We start from the raw sequence: 23,086 nt of genomic DNA on the forward strand, positions 1-23,086 counted from the left end.
AGCAGGGGTGGGGGTGGGGGGGGAAAGCACGCACGTTCAGGCAGATTTGAGCACGGTCGATCTCAAATGCGTCTCCGGCTTGACATTTAAGCGGACGTTAACTGCTTAGTGCAATGACACCTGAGTTTCTTAGTGAGTACCACGTCAGAAACAATTGAAATACATATGTAAGTCAGAAGGTCTAATTGCTTATCATATTTGAAATATTATTATTTAAATAGTATATATGAACTTGAATAAATATAACAAGTTATTTAATCTTCATTTTTCACAAATTTGCCTTTTAAATCATGGGTGTGATGGTGGGGGCCAGCCTTCATAATAAAGCTGAGGCCCGGCTAGCTACCCCTAAAATCGTGGTTCCCCGGCGGCATATCAGCACTAATAGGGGCCTATGCAGAGAGCAGCGAATTTTAAAATTGGCGAGTTTAATAAAAAGTAGCTTTTTCGGAGAGTTTTATTCTCCATATGCAGAAAAGTGCGAATTCTGCTATGTTTAACATGAATGCGTGTGGCGAGTTTAAATTGGCGAGATGCGCGCTTCAGAAATGTGTTAAAAAAAATTTGCGCCTTTTTTTTTCCTTTCCTATGGCCGCGAGCGGCAGCTTCTTGCCAACTTTTCCTGGCGAGGCAAATAGGAGACAATCGCGCCATTTTATTGGCGCGAACAGCCGCTAGATGCCGTTCGCGCCTCTCTGCATTAAGATATTTTTAAAACTGGCGAGATGGAGGTTCTCTCCAGCCGCGAGGCGAGTTTTAGAAATAGAAAAAAAAAATTGGCGCGTTTTTCGTAACTCGCCATTTTCTGCTGTTTTCTGCGCGAATTTCTCCAAAAAATGGCGAGTTTTGAAATAGCGCTGCTCTCTGCATAGGCCCCTATGTGTTTTAGGTACAGAACGTGGACATTGGGAGCAGGACTTTAATGGTTTGCACTGGGGTAGTGGGGGCAAAAAGGGTTACAATTAATATATAAAATCTTCTGGGACAAAGTTACCGGTTTCCCCATAATTTTACCTGCAAATCACACCTGATGTGCGGATAAGCATATGCATTTTAATCCCATTATGTTTCCCTGTTAATATTGCCAAGCCAGCAAGTTATTGAAACTTGCTTTAAAACTTGGCAGCCAAAAGCTACATTTTATCATCCAAATCCCCGAGCCCAGGTTAGAGAAATAAATGTGTTTGAACATGTGCATTCATCTCTATGGAGGTGGTCTCAGTAACTGGATTAGGCAGGATACCTGCACAGATATAGTGGATCAAAGGGGAGGATGGGAGTAGAGAGGTGTCGGGCCATCTGGTTGAGCGGGAAAGGGGGGAAAACCAGGTCCCGAGACAAAGGCTTCCCGTGGGGGAAACTCTTTGTTCTCCCAGACCCTGTGAAGCCTACCCATTGGTAGGTGTGGGATTGGCAAGGGGAAGCCATTGCTCGTAGGCACAGTTCCAATGTGCCAGTTCCAAAAAGAACACCCAAAGCACCAAATATGTTTAGTGAGGCAGATATTATTAATAATGTGAGACTAAACCAACCTCAATTACATTGTGTCCTAATGTTGTTATATCAGCAATTAGCATCCTCCATAATAATCCCCTGTAATACAAAAACCTAGAAACCAAGGTAAGTGGGAGTATGGAATTACTGCTTTTACCCTTTGGTGACTAAGATCACTGTGACGTGGGGTGTTATGGTATCTCTGGCCTGCACCCTGCAGATACAACCCACATCATAGGAACATGTATATAAATGTATTATTGCTGTGTTCCCCCTGTGAATGTATGTTCCTGCTCCTTCCTATGTGTTTGTATTGTATTGTTTGGGGGCTAAGTGTGATTGGACCCATTCCCTAAGTAGCCTGTATGGGGTCATAACTCAAGAATCGTTGGGGCTAGAAACTAGTTTCTGGTACCACCACGCCTTGCTAAAAGGGGCAAAACATTGTGGGGAAAACCCCAGAGTCTCGGGGAACGCATTCCTGGTAATCAAAAATGATTATTTTTGCTGTAAAGAATCTGTGTTATATCATTTTATCTGAAAAGCACCAATCTGCTAAATTGCCCTAACTTCGGATCTGGAGGTCCTAGAAACTCCCCTCCTTGGTACTCTGATAGTGGACTCAGGTAGCCATTAAGACAGTCTACCCCAACAAATCCTAATCCTTTAGGGGGTTCGGGGTTCATCGCAGTAACAAAGTGGACATTGGACGTCTTATTCCTGCATTCCTAATGAAGGCCCAAGAGGCCAGGGGACGACCCTTCCTTGCATCCTAATGCCTCTGCTTGCATGACTAATAAAGAAGGTTGAGGTGATCATCAAAGGGTGTAATGTAACACATGTAAAGGCGTCCCCAGCCTCACAGACTCTGTTACACACTCCAAAGGACTCTGTTACACACTCCAAAGGAATAGAGTGTCAGCAGTTTGCGCCTAACTTAGCCAGAAAAAAAGAGGCCAGGAAAACACTTTGATGCGCGCAGACAGTCAGGCATCTCTCTAAAGTTTGAGATATAACTGAAACCCCCAACCTGTATTAGTGTGTGTGTCTTAGAGCAGGTCAGTCTATTGGCATCCAGTTCACGAGGGGACTGAATCTGTATACATTGGGGTGTACTGGAGTCTCTTGTGGGAGACTAAGTTCCTGGGTCTGGCTTACAGCAGGACTCTGAGTGGACTAGCAGAATTAAACCCGTCTGTGTGAGGGGCCCGGTTCCATATGCTCTGGTGCGTCCTGAGCCAAGAAACAAAGCCAAAGTTAACAATGACCTTTTGAAGAATTTCTCTAGCTATTCGCTTCTGCCTGCTGCAGAGAGCTGGTATCTTTAACCCTTGCACCAACTAACCAGCAGAGGTTAGTTTCCAGACTAGCGGGGCATCTTCAACCGTAATTGCACCAAGGAAAAGGACTGTTTTATCCCTTGTGAGTCCACTCTCAAAGTGGTCCCCAGACATCGCTGTACCCCCAATCCAGAAACAGAGGGACTCTTGTGGCTACCCCTGGCCTCCCCTCCAGGTAACTTACTCCGTGGGGAGAAATCCAATCCCTTCCCAGGAAAGAGGTGGGTCACAAAGTTGATAATTGTGTGTTTTGTGTACGTTTGTATGCTTCTATTCTGTCGACCTTGCAAATAAACATAGTTTCCTGAACTCCGTGTCTTGGGTTGGCGATCAAACGAACTTGCGAGCCCTGATCAGTACCGTCACGTGACAATCACCTACCAGATGCGTTGGAGATCTCCCCCTTTGAACAAGGAACACAAATATAGCAGCAAACTGGTTCTCCTTCTGGATGTGTTTTGCGGTATCCTGGAGTACAAGGCTCAGTGCACACGGCACGGGGAACCTGTAATAAAACAAAGCCGGTATAATGTCATGTGAGAGTCACTGCCCCGGCACACATTGATAGTCATGGTTAATACTTTACTCTGCTTTAACATGAATAGTTTGATGTGTATCCAGGATCTGATTAGTGTCACGGTGGACCAAAACTTATCAACACTTTTTATATTTTTGGGATTCTAGATTGAACACAACAAGGAAGCAAAATAAATTGTGATTTATTTCCTTGCTAGACAAACACACAACTTCAGAATACACTCAATACAACACTTACTGGGATGGGGAAACTAAATAAAATGTCCTTTGCAAGAAAGCGCAAGAAATGCAGTCTCTGTTTAAAGTCACGTTGGCTAGATCGCAAGTTGCCGATCTAATAACTTGGCCAAATCAAAGAATTTCATTGAAGTTCGTTAGAATTCGTTCGGGAGTCACCAGGGCTAACAGATTCCGAAGTTTGGAGTAAATTCTTGGTTGCGATGTTATTAACCCCTTGCGTCTTGAAACCGCTTCCGCAGTACTTGAACGAAATCCTGTGTAAAGCGTAGTCACATCATGAATCGTATCTGGATCACACTGGGGATAGTCCGGCGGGCACAGTTATAGGGTTCTCCAGTCTATCCTTAACATGTGCACCCAATCCCCTCCGTAGGAATATTTAACCACCAATCCCTGATTTGCCCCTAGTTTGCAAAGCGGGTAAAAAAGGCTTTCTGGTCTGAAAAGCGCATGTGCTCACCTGACACCCATGCGGTTTAGCATACCGGGAATACCCCCTTCCTTGGCGACCCTGAGTCTGGAGTTTGTCTCCAAGGTGTGAATGATGGGGTTAGGGTTTTCACACCTTGGGTCTCTGAGGCTTTTCATCCCTGCAGTGCCCCTAGACTTAGAGGATCCCACTTAGCAGGACCTCTTTGAAATGCAGGAAAGAAAATACCCTTAGCTCATGCACCTTTAGCATATTTACATGCCAAAGGATTTCTTCCCAGGCATACAGAAAACAGTTCCAACCTGTACATTTTAAATTCACAGAATTACACACTTTATTAAAATGTCATGTTTTGGGTGTACCACAACTGTAATTTTTATGTGTATGTGCATGTTTTATTTATTTATATGTGCACACCAAAAAACAGGGTGCTGGGTGCCTCCGTTCGCGAGTTAGCCTGCTTCATTGAAACGGCTTTTTTGTGGGAACTCAAGTTCACCCAGTTCCCACATAAATTGACCTACTTCCCACGGCCATTGACTTACTGCCTTTCAAGTTCTGCAGGCTAACGAGGTATGGATACATTGTATCGGTAACAGCACTTCAAGGGTAAACGCAAGCCACTTATTCAATTGTATTTTTACGGAGTCAAGAGCTTGAAATGGATACCCATATGATACAGCAGACCTCCCATACCCAGAAATCCCTGAAACTCATCCCCCAGCACTCCCTGAAACTCATACCTCAGCAATACCTGAAACTCATACCCCAGCAATCCCTGAAACTCACAACCCAGCAATCCCTGAATCTCATACCCCAGCAATCCCTGAAACTCATCCCCCAGCAATCCCTGAAACTCACACCCCAGCAATACCCGAAACTCATACCCTAGCAATCCCTGAAACTCATACCACAGCAATCCTTGAAACTCATACCCCAGCAATCCCTGAAACTCATCCCCCAGGAAACCCTGAAACTCATCCCCCAGTAACCCCTGAAACGCATCAACCAGAGATCCCTGAAACTCACACCCCATCAATCCCTGAAACTCATCCCCCAGCAATTCCTGAAACTCATACCCCAGCACACCTGTAACTCATCCCCCAGCAAACCCTGAAACTCATACCCCAGACATCCCTGAAACTCATACCCCAGCAATCCCTGAAACTCATACCCCAGCAATCCCTGAAACTCATCCCCCAGCACTCACTGAAACTCATACCCCAGCAATCCCTGAAACTCATACCCCAACAATCCCTGAAACTCAAACCCCAGAAATCCCTAAAACTCAACCCCCAGCAATCCCTGAAACTCATCCCCCAGCGATCCCTGAAACTCATCCCCCAGCAATCCCTGAAACTCACACCCCAGCAATCCCTGTAACTCATACCCCAGTAATCCCTGAAACTCTTACCCCAGCATCCGTGAAACTCATCCCCCAACGATCCCTGAAACTCATCCCCCAGCAATCCCTGAAACTCACACCCCAGCAATCCCTGAAGCTCAAACCTCAGCAATCCCTGAAACTCATCCCCCAGCAATCCCTGAAACTCTTACCCCAGCAATCCCTGAAAATCATACCCCAGCAATCCCTGAAACTCACACCCCAGCAAACCCTGAAACTCATACCCTAGCAATCCCTGAAACTCATACCCCAGAAATCCCTAAAACTCAACCCCCAGCAATCCCTGAAACTCATCCCCCAACGATCCCTGAAACTCAACCCCCAGCAATCCCTGAAACTCATCCCCCAACGATCCCTGAAACTCATCCCCCAGCAATCCCTGAAACTCATCCCCCAGCAATCCCTGAAACTCACCCCCCAGCACTCCCTGAAACTCATCCCCCAGAAATCCCTGAATCTCATCCCCCAGCGATCCCTGAAACTGGATCCCCCAGCAATCCCTGAAACTCATCCCCCAGCGATCCCTGAAACTCAACCCCCAGCAATCCCTGAAAATCATCCCCCAGCAATCCCTGAAACTCATCCCCCAGCGATCCCTGAAACTCATCCCCCAGCAATCCCTGAAACTGATCCCCCAGCAATCAATGAAACTCACCCCCCAGTGATCCCTGAAACTCACAACCCAGCGATCCCTGAAACTCATACCCCAGCGATCCCTGAAACTGATCCCCCAGCAATCCCTGAAACTCATCCCCCAGCTATCCCTGAAACTCATCCCCCAGCAATCCCTGAAACTCATCCCCCAGCAATCCCTGAAACTCATCCCCCAGCGATCCCTGAAACTCATACCCCAGCAATCCCTGAAACTCATCCCCCAGCAATCCCTGAAACTCATCCCCCAGCAATCCCTGAAACTCATCCCCCAGCAATCCCTGAAACTCATTGTGACGATAGCTTCCACAGGCTTATTAATATTACACAAAAATAATTGGGTTTGAACTGAACGAGGCTTAAGATATAATAAATTGTATTTATTCCTTAGAATAAAGGTTAACACAACAGATAATACAGTAACAAACAAGAAGTACACTTACTTAAGAGTTGGGGAATGAGAAGTATGATGTAGCATTTCTTTCAGCAGTGAGGAAATCATTCAGGTGATATCAGGTAACCATATCAGCAAACGAAGACAAAGGATATATGGGTGGACAGCAGTTTATAAACCATTCTCCTTCTATTCTTAACCTTAAGCACAGGGGATTGGTTTACAATTACCTCCAGCCACTCACTAACGTGGGAAAGCATTCTGACCCATGCCCCCCTGCTAGTTGGCACATGCGCAGTAGAACTCTGGGGGTCTCATTTCTGAAGCCCCACATTTACGTCAGGAATGCCAGACAGTCTACCATTTGGAGTTCTGGCAGGAAAACCTTTGTTGAAAGGTGTTAACTGGAACACTTAAGACCTGCCCTGGTTTGGGCTTCGGATAAACAGTGAGGGTGATAAAACTCTTTGAACAGCACTTAAATCCTAGACATAGCGGCGTCTCCAGGGCCATCTGCTACCTTATGGCCCAAAATAATTTCTTCTGGGTCTTTGTCCATACCTTAAGATACACTATTAAGCATAAAACATAAACGTATTAAAATATCCGGTTCCGTTAGGTTTAGCAGGTCCAAACTTCCCAGTTCGCATTGCTAGAACTGGGACACCATATGGTCCAAAAAGCGACTGGCTACGACCTAAGAAACCGGAGTTACACCAATGCACATTAAATCATTTTAATACAAAAATCTCCATTGAAAAAGAAATCTCAGCTTTTCACTAAATCCCCATTGAAAACAACGGGCAGCTCCGCCATAGACTTTCAATGGTAAATCGCCGCCATTGAAGTCAATGGGGGTTTTCTGCCATTGAAGTCTATGGGAAAAGTCCCGAACTTCAAGGGGGTCCATACTCCGTCGGGTTGGTCCAAGCGGGTCAAGGATAGTTCTGCAGCGATGCCGGAGCAGTGGCTACAGATACCCCAAACCCTGATCCGCTGAACCCTCCGGAACCGGAGATATGGATTCCTAAAATTCAGCATTTCTCACTTAGTCATTTTTCTGAGCCGTTTCTGCCGCCGCCGGCAAAGCCTATGGCGCGACCCGCTCTATCTGGTTCGACCCTTATCGGGGGTCCAGGATTCGGGGACCCGGTGGTGGTCGAGTGGGGGGACGCTTAGGAACTAGGGGCAAAAAGAATTTTATCCCTAGGTGCCCTAAAACAGTTTATTTCCCCGCTAATTGACGTTGAACTTGACCCAGTGATTTTAGCTCTTTTGAAGGACATTGTATCCGCTTTGCGGTTTGCGGTCTGGACGGCAGCCAACTAGGTTACCTCGAGGCATCTCCATTGAAGTCAATGAGCCCATTGACTTTCAATGGGAAACCGCCGCTCTCCCTCTCGGACGCCACCTGCTGGTCACTACAGGAAACAGGACGAAAACAGCACAAATTCCTATTGAAATGCATTGAGCCCTAATGGCGGCCAATGGGGACCTGCAAAATGGTGTCCGAAAAGGCGGGAAACTTACACAAAGAGCTATAATCATTAAAGAATTATTAACCCTTGTGCTCCCGGATGGATTCTAGTGTGTGTGTGATGCAAACACTGAGTAACCAGACATTACAATGGAACAGGGGAAAATACATTTACATGTCATAACAAGGGTTACATCACATTTCTGGACCTCAGCCCAGTTAACCCCTTGTCTCCCTGGTGCGGTCAGGGGTGGCCAAATGGGGTGCAACCCCTTTAATACCGGGCCACCCCCTCTCTCCCTCTACACTCATCCCCCAGCGATCCCTGAAACTCATACACCAGCAATCCCTGTAAGTCACCCCCCAGCAATCCCTGAAACTCATCCCCCAGCAATCCCTGAAACTCACACCCCAGCGATCCCTGAAACTCATCCCCCAGCGATCCCTGAAACTCACACCCCAGCAATCCCTGAAGCTCATCCCCCAGTGATCCCTGAAACTCATCCCCCAGCAATACCTGAAACTCATCCCCCAGCACTCCCTGAAACTTATACCCAGCAATCCCTGAAACTCATCCCCCAGCGATCCCTGAAAATCATCCCCCAGCGATCCCTGAAACTCATCCCCCAGCGATCCCTGAAACTCATACCCCAGCAATCCCTGAACTCATCCCCCAGCAATCCCTGAAACTCATACCCCAGCACTCCATGAAACTCATACCCAGCAATCCCTAAAACTCATCCCCCAGCGATCCCTGAAACTCATCCCCCAGCGATCCCTGAAACTCATCCCCCAGCAATCCCTGAAACTCATCCCCCAGCAATCCCTGAAACTCATACCCCAGCATCCGTGAAACTCATCCCCCAACGATCCCTGAAACTCATCCCCCAGCAATCCCTGAAACTCACACCCCAGCAATCCCTGAAGCTCAAACCCCAGCAATCCCTGAAACTCATCCCCCAGCAATCCCTGAAACTCATACCCCAGCAATCCCTGAAAATCATACCCCAGCAATCCCTGAAACTCACACCCCAGCAAACCCTGAAACTCATACCCTAGCAATCCCTGAAACTCATACCCCAGAAATCCCTAAAACTCAACCCCCAGCAATCCCTGAAACTCATCCCCCAACGATCCCTGAAACTCATCCTCCAGCAATACCTGAAACTCATCCCCCAGCAATCCCTGAAACTCATCCCCCAGCAATCCCTGATACTCATCCCCCAGCAATCCCTGAAACTCACCCCCCAGCACTCCCTGAAACTCATCCCCCAGAAATCCCTGAATCTCATCCCCCAGCGATCCCTGAAACTGGATCCCCCAGCAATCCCTGAAACTCATCCCCCAGCGATCCCTGAAACTCAACCCCCAGCAATCCCTGAAACTCATCCCCCAGCAATCCCTGAAACTCATCCCCCAGTGATCCCTGAAACTCACCCCCCAGTGATCCCTGAAACTCACACCCCAGCGATCCCTGAAACTCATACCCCAGCGATACCTGAAACTGATCCCCCAGCAATCCCTGAAACTCACACCCCAGCAATCCCTGAAGCTCATCCCCCAGTGATCCCTGAAACTCATCCCCCAGCAATACCTGAAACTCATCCCCCAGCAATACCTGAAACTCATCCCCCAGCGATCCCTGAAACTCATCCCCCAGCAATACCTGAAACTCATCCCCCAGCGATCCCTGAAACTCATCCCCCACCAATCCCTGAAACTCATCCCCCAGCAATCCCTGAAACATACCCAGCAATCCCTGAGACTAATCCCCCAGCGATCCCTGAAACTCATCCCCCAGCGATCCCTGAAACTCATCCCCCAGCGATCCCTGAAACTCATACCCCAGCAATCCCTGAAACTCATCCCCCAGCGATCCCTGAACCTCATCCCCCAGCAATCCCTGAAACTCATACCCAGCAATCCCTGAAACTCATCCCCCAGCGATCCCTGAAACTCATACCCCAGCAATCCCTGAAACTCATCCCCCAGCACTCCCTGAAATTTATACCCAGCAATCCCTGAAGCTCAAACCTCAGCAATCCCTGAAACTCATCCCCCAGCAATCCCTGAAACTCTTACCCCAGCAATCCCTGAAAATCATACCCCAGCAATCCCTGAAACTCACACCCCAGCAAACCCTGAAACTCATACCCTAGCAATCCCTGAAACTCATACCCCAGAAATCCCTAAAACTCAACCCCCAGCAATCCCTGAAACTCATCCCCCAACGATCCCTGAAACTCATCCTCCAGCAATACCTGAAACTCATCCCCCAGCAATCCCTGAAACTCATCCCCCAGCAATCCCTGAAACTCACCCCCCAGCACTCCCTGAAACTCATCCCCCAGAAATCCCTGAATCTCATCCCCCAGCGATCCCTGAAACTGGATCCCCCAGCAATCCCTGAAACTCATCCCCCAGCGATCCCTGAAACTCAACCCCCAGCAATCCCTGAAAATCATCCCCCAGCAATCCCTGAAACTCATCCCCCAGCGATCCCTGAAACTCATCCCCCAGCAATCCCTGAAACTGATCCCCCAGCAATCAATGAAACTCACCCCCCAGTGATCCCTGAAACTCACAACCCAGCGATCCCTGAAACTCATACCCCAGCGATCCCTGAAACTGATCCCCCAGCAATCCCTGAAACTCATCCCCCAGCTATCCCTGAAACTCATCCCCCAGCAATCCCTGAAACTCATCCCCCAGCAATCCCTGAAACTCATCCCCCAGCGATCCCTGAAACTCATACCCCAGCAATCCCTGAAACTCATCCCCCAGCAATCCCTGAAACTCATCCCCCAGCAATCCCTGAAACTCATCCCCCAGCAATCCCTGAAACTCATTGTGACGATAGCTTCCACAGGCTTATTAATATTACACAAAAATAATTGGGTTTGAACTGAACGAGGCTTAAGATATAATAAATTGTATTTATTCCTTAGAATAAAGGTGAACACAACAGATAATACAGTAACAAACAAGAAGTACACTTACTTAAGAGTTGGGGAATGAGAAGTATGATGTAGCATTTCTTTCAGCAGTGAGGAAATCATTCAGGTGATATCAGGTAACCATATCAGCAAACGAAGACAAAGGATATATGGGTGGACAGCAGTTTATAAACCATTCTCCTTCTATTCTTAACCTTAAGCACAGGGGATTGGTTTACAATTACCTCCAGCCACTCACTAACGTGGGAAAGCATTCTGACCCATGCCCCCCTGCTAGTTGGCACATGCGCAGTAGAACTCTGGGGGTCTCATTTCTGAAGCCCCACATTTACGTCAGGAATGCCAGACAGTCTACCATTTGGAGTTCTGGCAGGAAAACCTTTGTTGAAAGGTGTTAACTGGAACACTTAAGACCTGCCCTGGTTTGGGCTTCGGATAAACAGTGAGGGTGATAAAACTCTTTGAACAGCACTTAAATCCTAGACATAGCGGCGTCTCCAGGGCCATCTGCTACCTTATGGCCCAAAAGAATTTCTTCTGGGTCTTTGTCCATACCTTAAGATACACTATTAAGCATAAAACATAAACGTATTAAAATATCCGGTTCCGTTAGGTTTAGCAGGTCCAAACTTCCCAGTTCGCATTGCTAGAACTGGGACACCATATGGTCCAAAAAGCGACTGGCTACGACCTAAGAAACCGGAGTTACACCAATGCACATTAAATCATTTTAATACAAAAATCTCCATTGAAAAAGAAATCTCAGCTTTTCACTAAATCCCCATTGAAAACAACGGGCAGCTCCGCCATAGACTTTCAATGGTAAATCGCCGCCATTGAAGTCAATGGGGGTTTTCTGCCATTGAAGTCTATGGGAAAAGTCCCGAACTTCAAGGGGGTCCATACTCCGTCGGGTTGGTCCAAGCGGGTCAAGGATAGTTCTGCAGCGATGCCGGAGCAGTGGCTACAGATACCCCAAACCCTGATCCGCTGAACCCTCCGGAACCGGAGATATGGATTCCTAAAATTCAGCATTTCTCACTTAGTCATTTTTCTGAGCCGTTTCTGCCGCCGCCGGCAAAGCCTATGGCGCGACCCGCTCTATCTGGTTCGACCCTTATCGGGGGTCCAGGATTCGGGGACCCGGTGGTGGTCGAGTGGAGGGACGCTTAGGAACTAGGGGCAAAAAGAATTTTATCCCTAGGTGCCCTAAAACAGTTTATTTCCCCGCTAATTGACGTTGAACTTGACCCAGTGATTTTAGCTCTTTTGAAGGACATTGTATCCGCTTTGCGGTTTGCGGTCTGGACGGCAGCCAACTAGGTTACCTCGAGGCATCTCCATTGAAGTCAATGAGCCCATTGACTTTCAATGGGAAACCGCCGCTCTCCCTCTCGGACGCCACCTGCTGGTCACTACAGGAAACAGGACGAAAACAGCACAAATTCCTATTGAAATGCATTGAGCCCTAATGGCGGCCAATGGGGACCTGCAAAATGGTGTCCGAAAAGGCGGGAAACTTACACAAAGAGCTATAATCATTAAAGAATTATTAACCCTTGTGCTCCCGGATGGATTCTAGTGTGTGTGTGATGCAAACACTGAGTAACCAGACATTACAATGGAACAGGGGAAAATACATTTACATGTCATAACAAGGGTTACATCACATTTCTGGACCTCAGCCCAGTTAACCCCTTGTCTCCCTGGTGCGGTCAGGGGTGGCCAAATGGGGTGCAACCCCTTTAATACCGGGCCACCCCCTCTCTCCCTCTACACTCATCCCCCAGCGATCCCTGAAACTCATACACCAGCAATCCCTGTAAGTCACCCCCCAGCAATCCCTGAAACTCATCCCCCAGCAATCCCTGAAACTCACACCCCAGCGATCCCTGAAACTCATCCCCCAGCGATCCCTGAAACTCACACCCCAGCAATCCCTGAAGCTCATCCCCCAGTGATCCCTGAAACTCATCCCCCAGCAATACCTGAAACTCATCCCCCAGCACTCCCTGAAACTTATACCCAGCAATCCCTGAAACTCATCCCCCAGCGATCCCTGAAAATCATCCCCCAGCGATCCCTGAAACTCATCCCCCAGCGATCCCTGAAACTCATACCCCAGCAATCCCTGAACTCATCCCCCAGCAATCCCTGAAACTCATACCCCAGCAATCCCTGAACTCATCCCCCAGCAATCCCTGAAACTCATACCCCAGCAATCCCTAAAACTCATCCCCCAGCGATCCCTGAAACTCATACTCCAGCAATCCCTGAAAATCATCCCCCAGCACTCCCTGAAATTTATACCCAGCAATCCCTGAAACTCATCCCCCAGCGATCCCTGAAACTCATCCCCCAGCGATCCCTGAAACTCATCCCCCAGCAATCCCTGAAACTCATCCCCCAGCAATCCCTGAAACTCATACCCCAGCATCCGTGAAACTCATCCCCCAACGATCCCTGAAACTCATCCCCCAGCAATCCCTGAAACTCACACCCCAGCAATCCCTGAAGCTCAAACCCCAGCAATCCCTGAAACTCATCCCCCAGCAATCCCTGAAACTCATACCCCAGCAATCCCTGAAAATCATACCCCAGCAATCCCTGAAACTCACACCCCAGCAAACCCTGAAACTCATACCCTAGCAATCCCTGAAACTCATACCCCAGAAATCCCTAAAACTCAACCCCCAGCAATCCCTGAAACTCATCCCCCAACGATCCCTGAAACTCATCCTCCAGCAATACCTGAAACTCATCCCCCAGCAATCCCTGAAACTCATCCCCCAGCAATCCCTGATACTCATCCCCCAGCAATCCCTGAAACTCACCCCCCAGCACTCCCTGAAACTCATCCCCCAGAAATCCCTGAATCTCATCCCCCAGCGATCCCTGAAACTGGATCCCCCAGCAATCCCTGAAACTCATCCCCCAGCGATCCCTGAAACTCAACCCCCAGCAATCCCTGAAACTCATCCCCCAGCAATCCCTGAAACTCATCCCCCAGTGATCCCTGAAACTCACCCCCCAGTGATCCCTGAAACTCACACCCCAGCGATCCCTGAAACTCATACCCCAGCGATCCCTGAAACTGATCCCCCAGCAATCCCTGAAACTCACACCCCAGCAATCCCTGAAGCTCATCCCCCAGTGATCCCTGAAACTCATCCCCCAGCAATACCTGAAACTCATCCCCCAGCAATACCTGAAACTCATCCCCCAGCGATCCCTGAAACTCATCCCCCAGCAATACCTGAAACTCATCCCCCAGCGATCCCTGAAACTCATCCCCCACCAATCCCTGAAACTCATCCCCCAGCAATCCCTGAAACATACCCAGCAATCCCTGAGACTAATCCCCCAGCGATCCCTGAAACTCATCCCCCAGCGATCCCTGAAACTCATCCCCCAGCGATCCCTGAAACTCATACCCCAGCAATCCCTGAAACTCATCCCCCAGCGATCCCTGAACCTCATCCCCCAGCAATCCCTGAAACTCATACCCAGCAATCCCTGAAACTCATCCCCCAGCGATCCCTGAAACTCATACCCCAGCAATCCCTGAAACTCATCCCCCAGCACTCCCTGAAATTTATACCCAGCAATCCCTGAAACTCATCCCCCAGCGATCCCTGAAACTCATCCCCCAGCGATCCCTGAAACTCATCCCCCAGCGATCCCTGAAACTCATACCCCAGCAATCCCTGAAACTCATACCCCAGCAATCCCTGAAACTCATCCCCCAGCACTCCCTGAAATTTATACCCAGCAATCCCTGAAACTCATCCCCCAGCGATCCCTGAAACTCATCCCCCAGCGATCCCTGAAACTCATCCCCCAGCAATCCCTGAAACTCATCCCCCAGCAATCCCTGAAACTCACACCCCAGCAATCCCTGAAACTCATCCCCCAGCAATCCCTGAAACTCAAACCCCAGCGATACCTGAATCTCATCCCCCAGCAATCTCTGAAACTCATCCCCCAGCAATCCCTGAAACTCATCCCCCAGCAATCCCTGAAACTCACACCCCAGCAATCCCTGAAACTCATCCCCCAGCAATCCCTGAAACTCATCCCCCAGCAATCCCTGAAACTCATCCCCCAGCAATCCCTGAAACTCACACCCCAGCAATCCCTGAAACTCATCCCCCAGCAATCCCTGAATCTCATCTCCCAGCAATCCCTGAAACTCATCCCCCAGCAATCCCTGAAACTCATCCCCCAGCAATCCCTGAAACTCACACCCCAGCAATCCCTGAAACTCATCCCCCAGCGATCCCTAAAACTCATCCCCCAGCAATCCCTGAAACTCACACCCCAGCAATCCCTGAAACTCATCCCCCAGCAATCCCTGAAACATCCCCCAGCAATCCCTGAAACTCATCCCCCAGCAATCCCTGAAACTCACAAACAAGCGATCCCTGAAACTCATCCTCCAGCAATCCCTGAAACTCATCCCCCAGCAATCCCTGAAACTCATCCCCCAGCGATCCCTGAAACTCATCCTCCAGCAATACCTGAAACTCATCCCCCAGCAATACCTGAAACTCATCCCCCAGCAATACCTGAAACTCATCCCCCAGCGATCCCTGAAACTCATCCCCCAGCAATACCTGAAACTCATCCCCCAGCGATCCCTGAAACTCATCCCCCACCAATCCCTGAAACTCATCCCCCAGCAATCCCTGAAACATACCCAGCAATCCCTGAGACTAATCCCCCAGCGATCCCTGAAACTCATCCCCCAGCGATCCCTGAAACTCATCCCCCAGCGATCCCTGAAACTCATACCCCAGCAATCCCTGAAACTCATCCCCCAGCGATCCCTGAACCTCATCCCCCAGCAATCCCTGAAACTCATACCCAGCAATCCCTGAAACTCATCCCCCAGCGATCCCTGAAACTCATACCCCAGCAATCCCTGAAACTCATCCCCCAGCACTCCCTGAAATTTATACCCAGCAATCCCTGAAACTCATCCCCCAGCGATCCCTGAAACTCATCCCCCAGCGATCCCTGAAACTCATCCCCCAGCGATCCCTGAAACTCATACCCCAGCAATCCCTGAAACTCATCCCCCAGCACTCCCTGAAATTTATACCCAGCAATCCCTGAAACTCATCCCCCAGCGATCCCTGAAACTCATCCCCCAGCGATCCCTGAAACTCATCCCCCAGCAATCCCTGAAACTCATCCCCCAGCAATCCCTGAAACTCACACCCCAGCAATCCCTGAAACTCATCCCCCAGCAATCCCTGAAACTCAAACCCCAGCGATACCTGAATCTCATCCCCCAGCAATCTCTGAAACTCATCCCCCAGCAATCCCTGAAACTCATCCCCCAGCAATCCCTGAAACTCACACCCCAGCAATCCCTGAAACTCATCCCCCAGCAATCCCTGAAACTCATCCCCCAGCAATCCCTGAAACTCATCCCCCAGCAATCCCTGAAACTCACACCCCAGCAATCCCTGAAACTCATCCCCCAGCAATCCCTGAATCTCATCTCCCAGCAATCCCTGAAACTCATCCCCCAGCAATCCCTGAAACTCATCCCCCAGCAATCCCTGAAACTCACACCCCAGCAATCCCTGAAACTCATCCCCCAGCGATCCCTAAAACTCATCCCCCAGCAATCCCTGAAACTCACACCCCAGCAATCCCTGAAACTCATCCCCCAGCAATCCCTGAAACATCCCCCAGCAATCCCTGAAACTCATCCCCCAGCAATCCCTGAAACTCACAAACAAGCGATCCCTGAAACTCATCCTCCAGCAATCCCTGAAACTCATCCCCCAGCAATCCCTGAAACTCATCCCCCAGCGATCCCTGAAACTCATCCTCCAGCAATACCTGAAACTCATACCCCAGCGATCCCTGAAACTCATCCCCCAGCAATCCCTGAAACTCACACCCCAGCAATCCCTGAAACTCACACCCCAGCGATCCCTGAAACTCATCCCCCAGCGATCCCTGAAACTCATACCCCAGCGATCCCTGAAACTCATACACAGCAATACCTGAAACTCATTCCCCAGCAATCCCTGAAACTTATACCCTAGCAATCCCTGAAACGCATCCCCCAGCGATCCCTGAAACACCTACCCCAGCAATCCCTGAAACTCATCCCCCAGCAATCCCTGAAACTCATCCCCCAGCAATCCCTGAAACTCCTACCCCAGCAATCCCTGAAACTCACACCCCAGCGATCCCTGAAACTCATCCCCCAGCAATCCCTGAAACTCATCCCCCAGCAATCCCTGAAATTTATACCCCAGCGATCCCTGAAACTCATCCCCCAGCAATCCCTGAAACTCACACCCCAGCAATCCCTGAAACTCATCCCCCAGCAATCCCTGAAACATCCCCCAGCAATCCCTGAAACTCATCCCCCAGCAATCCCTGAAACTCACACCCAAGCGATCCCTGAAACTCATCCTCCAGCAATCCCTGAAACTCATCCCCCAGCAATCCCTGAAACTCATCCCCCAGCGATCCCTGAAACTCATCCTCCAGCAATACCTGAAACTCATACCCCAGCGATCCCTGAAACTCATCCCCCAGCAATCCCTGAAACTCATACCCCAGCACTCCCTGAAACTCAGCCCCAGCAATCCCTGAAACTCATCCCCCAGCAATCCCTGAAACTCATCCCCCAGCGATCCCTGAAACTCATACCCCAGCAATTCATGAAACTCATATCCCGGCAATCCCTGAAACTCATCCCCCAGCAATCCCTGAAACTCACACCCCAGCAATCCCTGAAACTCATCCCCCAGCATTCCCTGAAACTCATACCCCAGCGATCCCTGAAACTCATCCCCCAGCAATCCCTGAAACTCACACCCCAGCAATCCCTGAAACTCATCCCCCAGCAATCCCTGAAACTCATCCCCCAGCAATCCCTGAAATTTATACCCCAGCGATCCCTGAAACTCATCCCCCAGCAATCCCTGAAACTCACACCCCAGCAATCCCTGAAACTCATCCCCCAGCAATCCCTGAAACATCCCCCAGCAATCCCTGAAACTCATCCCCCAGCAATCCCTGAAACTCACACCCAAGCGATCCCTGAAACTCATCCTCCAGCAATCCCTGAAACTCATCCCCCAGCAATCCCTGAAACTCATCCCCCAGCGATCCCTGAAACTCATCCTCCAGCAATACCTGAAACTCATACCCCAGCGATCCCTGAAACTCATCCCCCAGCAATCCCTGAAACTCTCACCCCAGCAATCCCTGAAACTCACACCCCAGCGATCCCTGAAACTCATCCCCCAGCGATCCCTGAAACTCACACCCCAGCGATCCCTGAAACTCATACCCCAGCAATCCCTGAAACTCATACCCCAGCAATCCTTGAAACTCATACCCCAGCAATCCCTGAAACTCATTCCCCAGCAATCCCTGAAACTCATCCCCCAGCGATCCCTGAAACTCATACCCCAGCAATCCCTGAAACTCACACCACAGCGATCCCTGAAACTCATACACCAGCGATCCCTGAAACTCATTCCTCAGCAATCTCTGAAACTCATCCCCCAGCATTCCCTGAAACTCATACCCCAGCGATCCCTGAAACTCATCCCCCAGCAATCCCTGAAACTCACACCCCAGCAATCCCTGAAACTCATCCCCCAGCAATCCCTGAAACTCATCCCCCAGCAATCCCTGAAACTCATACCCCAGCAATCCTTGAAACTCATACCCCAGCAATCCCTGAAACTCATTCCCCAGCAATCCCTGAAACTCATCCCCCAGCGATCCCTGAAACTCATACCCCAGCAATCCCTGAAACTCACACCCCAGCGATCCCTGAAACTCATACCCCAGCGATCCCTGAAACACATACCTCAGCAATCCCTGAAACTCATCCCCCAGCAATCCCTGAAACTCATCCCCCAGCGATCCCTGAAACCCATACCCCAGCAATCCCTGAAACTCATACCCCAGCAATCCCTGAAACTCATCCCCCAGCGATCCCTGAAACTCACACCCCAGCAATCCCTGAAACTCATCCCCCAGCAATCCCTGAATCTCATACCCCAGCAATCCCTGAAACTCATACCTCAGCAATCCTTGAAACTCATTCCCCAGCAATCCCTGAAACTCATTCCCCAGCAATCCCTGAAACTTATCCCCCAGCGATCCCTGAAACTCATACCCCAGCAATCCCTGAAACTCACACCCCAGCGATCCCTGAAACTCATACCCCAGCAATCCCTGAAACTCATCCCCCAGCAATCCCTGAAACTCATCCCCCAGCGATCCCTGAAACTCATACCCCAGCAATCCCTGAAACTCATACCCCTGCAATCCCTAAAACTCATCCCCCAGTGATCCCTGAAACTCATACCCCAGCAATCCCTGAAACTCATCCCCCAGCAATCCCTGAAACTCATACCCCAGCACTCCCTGAAACTCAGCCCCAGCAATCCCTGAAACTCATCCCCCAGCAATCCCTGAAACTCATCCCCCAGCGATCCCTGAAACTCATACCCCAGCAATCCCTGAAACTCATCCCCCAGCGATCCCTGAAACTCCTACCCCAGAAATCCCTGAAACTCACACCCCAGCGATCCCTGAAACTCATTCCCCAGCGATCCCTGAAACTCATACCCCAGCAATCTCTGAAACTCATCCCCCAGCATTCCCTGAAACTCATACCCCAGCAATCCCTGAAACTCATCCCCCAGCAATCCCTGAAACTCACACCCCAGCAATCCCTGAAACTCATCCCCCAGCAATCCCTGAAACTCATACCCCAGCAATCCTTGAAACTCATACCCCAGCAATCCCTGAAACTCATACCCCAGCAATCCTTGAAACTCATACCCCAGCAATCCCTGAAACTCATTCCCCAGCAATCCCTGAAACTCATCCCCCAGCAATCCCTGAAACTCATACCCCATCAATCCCTGAAACTCACACCCCAGCGATCCCTGAAACTCATACCCCAGCGATCCCTGAAACACATACCCCAGCAATCCCTGAAACTCATCCCCCAGCAATCCCTGAAACTCATCCCCCAGCGATCCCTGAAACCCATACCCCAGCAATCCCTGAAACTCATACCCCAGCAATCCCTGAAACTCATCCCCCAGCGATCCCTGAAACTCACACCCCAGCAATCCCTGAAACTCATCCCCCAGCAATCCCTGAAACTCATACCCCAGCACTCCCTGAAACTCAGCCCCAGCAATCCCTGAAACTCATCCCCCAGCAATCCCTGAGACTCATCCCCCAGCAATCCCTGAAACTCACACCCCAGACAAAATGCATTGGTGATAATTGAATGAATGAACTAGCAATAACAGTGAGTGTGTGTGTAATACCCATGAAGATAACATTAACTAATCTAATCTGTGAATAAATATAAGGGGTGGAGAGATTATTAATAAATGTGCTATATGATGTATGTGCTAAATAAATTGCTAATTTTTAGAAAATATTGGAGAAATTAAAAAATATTTTTTTTAATAATAATATAATAATTAGAAATTTTTAAAAATTCCTTAAAACAAAAATTGGTTTACTGTATAGACCTAAAAAAGGATCAAGTAACATGAATTTAATTTAGTAGACTAAATAGGAGTAATAGTATATTTAGTGATATTAGCAAAAGGAGAGGGAGAAAACAAGTTCCCACGAGTGGGGAAAAACCATACTCTGTTTTGACAGAGACAATACTAGTGACCCCCCATAAACAGGGGGATATTGACCAGAACAGGGAGAACACAGGCAGCAGAAGAAGACCAGACACAGACCAAAGTAGTAGCGTCTATACACTCGTTCAAACCTTTAGGTGAAAGCGTGTCGAGGGAATATATCAAAAAGGATTCCCTGACACAGAGAGCTTTGAATCTATCACCACCTAGTTTCGTATCAGGTATAGTTTCAATACCCATGATTTTAAGTTGATTTGGGTTTTTAGAGGGAATCTGAGAGAAGTGCCTAGGAACACTGTGTGCCAGAACCCCCTTGATAATAGCACGCCTGTGCTCACGGAATCTGACACACAGTGCTCTTTTGGTGAGACCGGCATATTGGATGTTACATGAACAGGAGCGAAGGTATACAACGTAGGTAGATAAACAGTTAACAGAACTCTTCAATTTATGTACAGAATTAATACTATGTGAAGAAAAAGTTTCCGACAGTTGGAGGTGTCTGCATGGGATACACCTAGATCTGCCACATTTCCTGTTCCCATGTTTCGGCTGATAACTACCCAAAGCTTGAACATTACTACAAAGCTTACTTGGGGCGATTAGATGTTTTATACTCATAGCTTTACGGAAAATAATGGGTGCCGAGGGAGAGAGCAGATCTTTTAGATGAGGATCTGAGAGCAAAACCTTCCAATGTCTGTTGACAATATTTTTAATTTTATTTCCCAGTAGTGAGGGATTCAGCCGGCTGCAGGGAATTGCAAGGCACCTCTCTCCAGTCCAATTACGATTACGTCACCACCGTCACCATCATCACCGTCACCATCATCACCGCCACCATCATCACCACCACCACCACCACAACCACTTTTTAATTTTATATATATATATATATATATATATATATAAAAAAAAAACAGCGCTAACACATACAGTAGATATACGTGAACCAATTTAACCACTCTAAATGAAGTTAAATTCCAGAAATGAATGAAAGTCCAGTCCAGAAGACATAAATCTAGTGGAGACTGCCCACACATGTAGTGTTGGTAAAGCCAAAAAGCTAGATAAAAATGATGAGGGGGGCTACTACATCCAAAGGAGAATCACTCCCCACAGACAACTATGTAGAAAAGGAAAAGAAAAAAGCGGACACCCCTAGTTCATTATCTTCAGTGATATAGAAGAACATAAATGTATTAAAATAGATGTGTGGTAGTGTGAGGATTCACAGTTCTGGTGCTGCTGCCCCTTTAACCCTTACTCGGTCTTCTGATCCCCATGGCACTCAAGAGTGGCAACCTAGCGGTGGTACTTACGCGTGGTGCGCAGGTCCTATGCGAGCCCCTGTTGGCCTCTTCTGTCTCTATGCGCAGGGCACATTCTCGATCCTCTGGTCTTGACATGTGGCGCATGTGCAGTGCGCGGTCTCCCTGTCAGTCTGCGTTCTCTGTCCCTCGGTCCCGCCCCCGTCCTGACGTCGGTACTATGCGGCGCGGTTGTGCTCCTCGTTCCGCCTCTGTTCCCGCGGGTCCCACTTCTGGTCTTCGCTCCTGTACTGGCGCATGTGTCGTGGCACATGATGACGGTGCGCGACCAGGTTGCCTACTTGTTACGCGGGTTGCACACGGCATGCACGCACACACACTAATGCGGTAGCTATTGGCTGTGCAATAGGACATCCATGCATGATCCAGAAGCCAATCCGGAACCGCAGCCCTACTTCCTGGTCATCTCCTATTGGTGGGAGGTCCTATAAATATGCTCTCAGAACTCTCAGCTATTGCCGAGCATAACTCCAGTTTGTGTGACGCTGAACTCCCTACTCTGTGCCTATCTGCCTGAACCTTGCTGTCTGACCCTGCCTTGGAACTTACGTTGTGATTCTCTCCTGCACTGACTTTGGCTTTGAATACGACTACTCTACTCTCTCCTGCACTGACCTTTGCTTTGGCTCTATGACTACTCTACTCTCTCCTGCACTGACCTTGGCTTTGGCTCTATGACTACTCTACTCTCTCCAATCCTGACTCCGACTATGTACCCAACAATCTGCTATTTCATACTCCTAGATCCGGCAAGTACCTCATTATACTGTCTTCTCTTACCCAGCTTGCAAGACTATCCTACACTCTAGACACGCCCTCGCGGTTGTGGTCGGCATTTTGTACCAATCCCTACCTCAGCCCCGCGGTCGCGACTCGTATGTGGTGAGCTAAGGGTTTCAGTATGCCCGGCCAAACAAACTTCGACCCCGCTGAGGTAGGTAGAGTCATGACCATGCACGCCAACGCCCTGTTCAGTCTTGAAAATAAATGGGAGTCTAATGACCAAAACTTGAGAACCCTCCGGGACTTTAGAACCTTATCTCTCCACCTCCAAGGTCCTCGCCCGGATTCCGTGCAATCGGTCATTAGTACCCCTCTCATGCCTACTTATCTGTCCGAACCCTGACTTCCCACGCCCAATCGGTATGGGGGGAAATCT

At 49.1% G+C, this 23,086-nt stretch overlaps 1 protein-coding gene across 1 annotated transcript in view; it reads right to left on the bottom strand.

Annotated features, from left to right (window-relative positions):
• Positions 1-23,086, bottom strand: part of LOC142466824 (vomeronasal type-2 receptor 26-like) — a 133,188-nt gene that overhangs the window by 10,109 nt on the left and 99,993 nt on the right. The window contains exon 5 of the mRNA XM_075572350.1: positions 3,216-3,339. Within this exon, the coding sequence (XP_075428465.1) occupies positions 3,216-3,339 (124 nt within the window). The remainder of the gene's footprint in view (positions 1-3,215; positions 3,340-23,086) is intronic.

This window comes from Ascaphus truei, chromosome 1 (genome assembly GCF_040206685.1).
Source record: "Ascaphus truei isolate aAscTru1 chromosome 1, aAscTru1.hap1, whole genome shotgun sequence".
In the NCBI taxonomy this organism is placed as follows: Eukaryota; Metazoa; Chordata; class Amphibia; order Anura; family Ascaphidae; genus Ascaphus; species Ascaphus truei.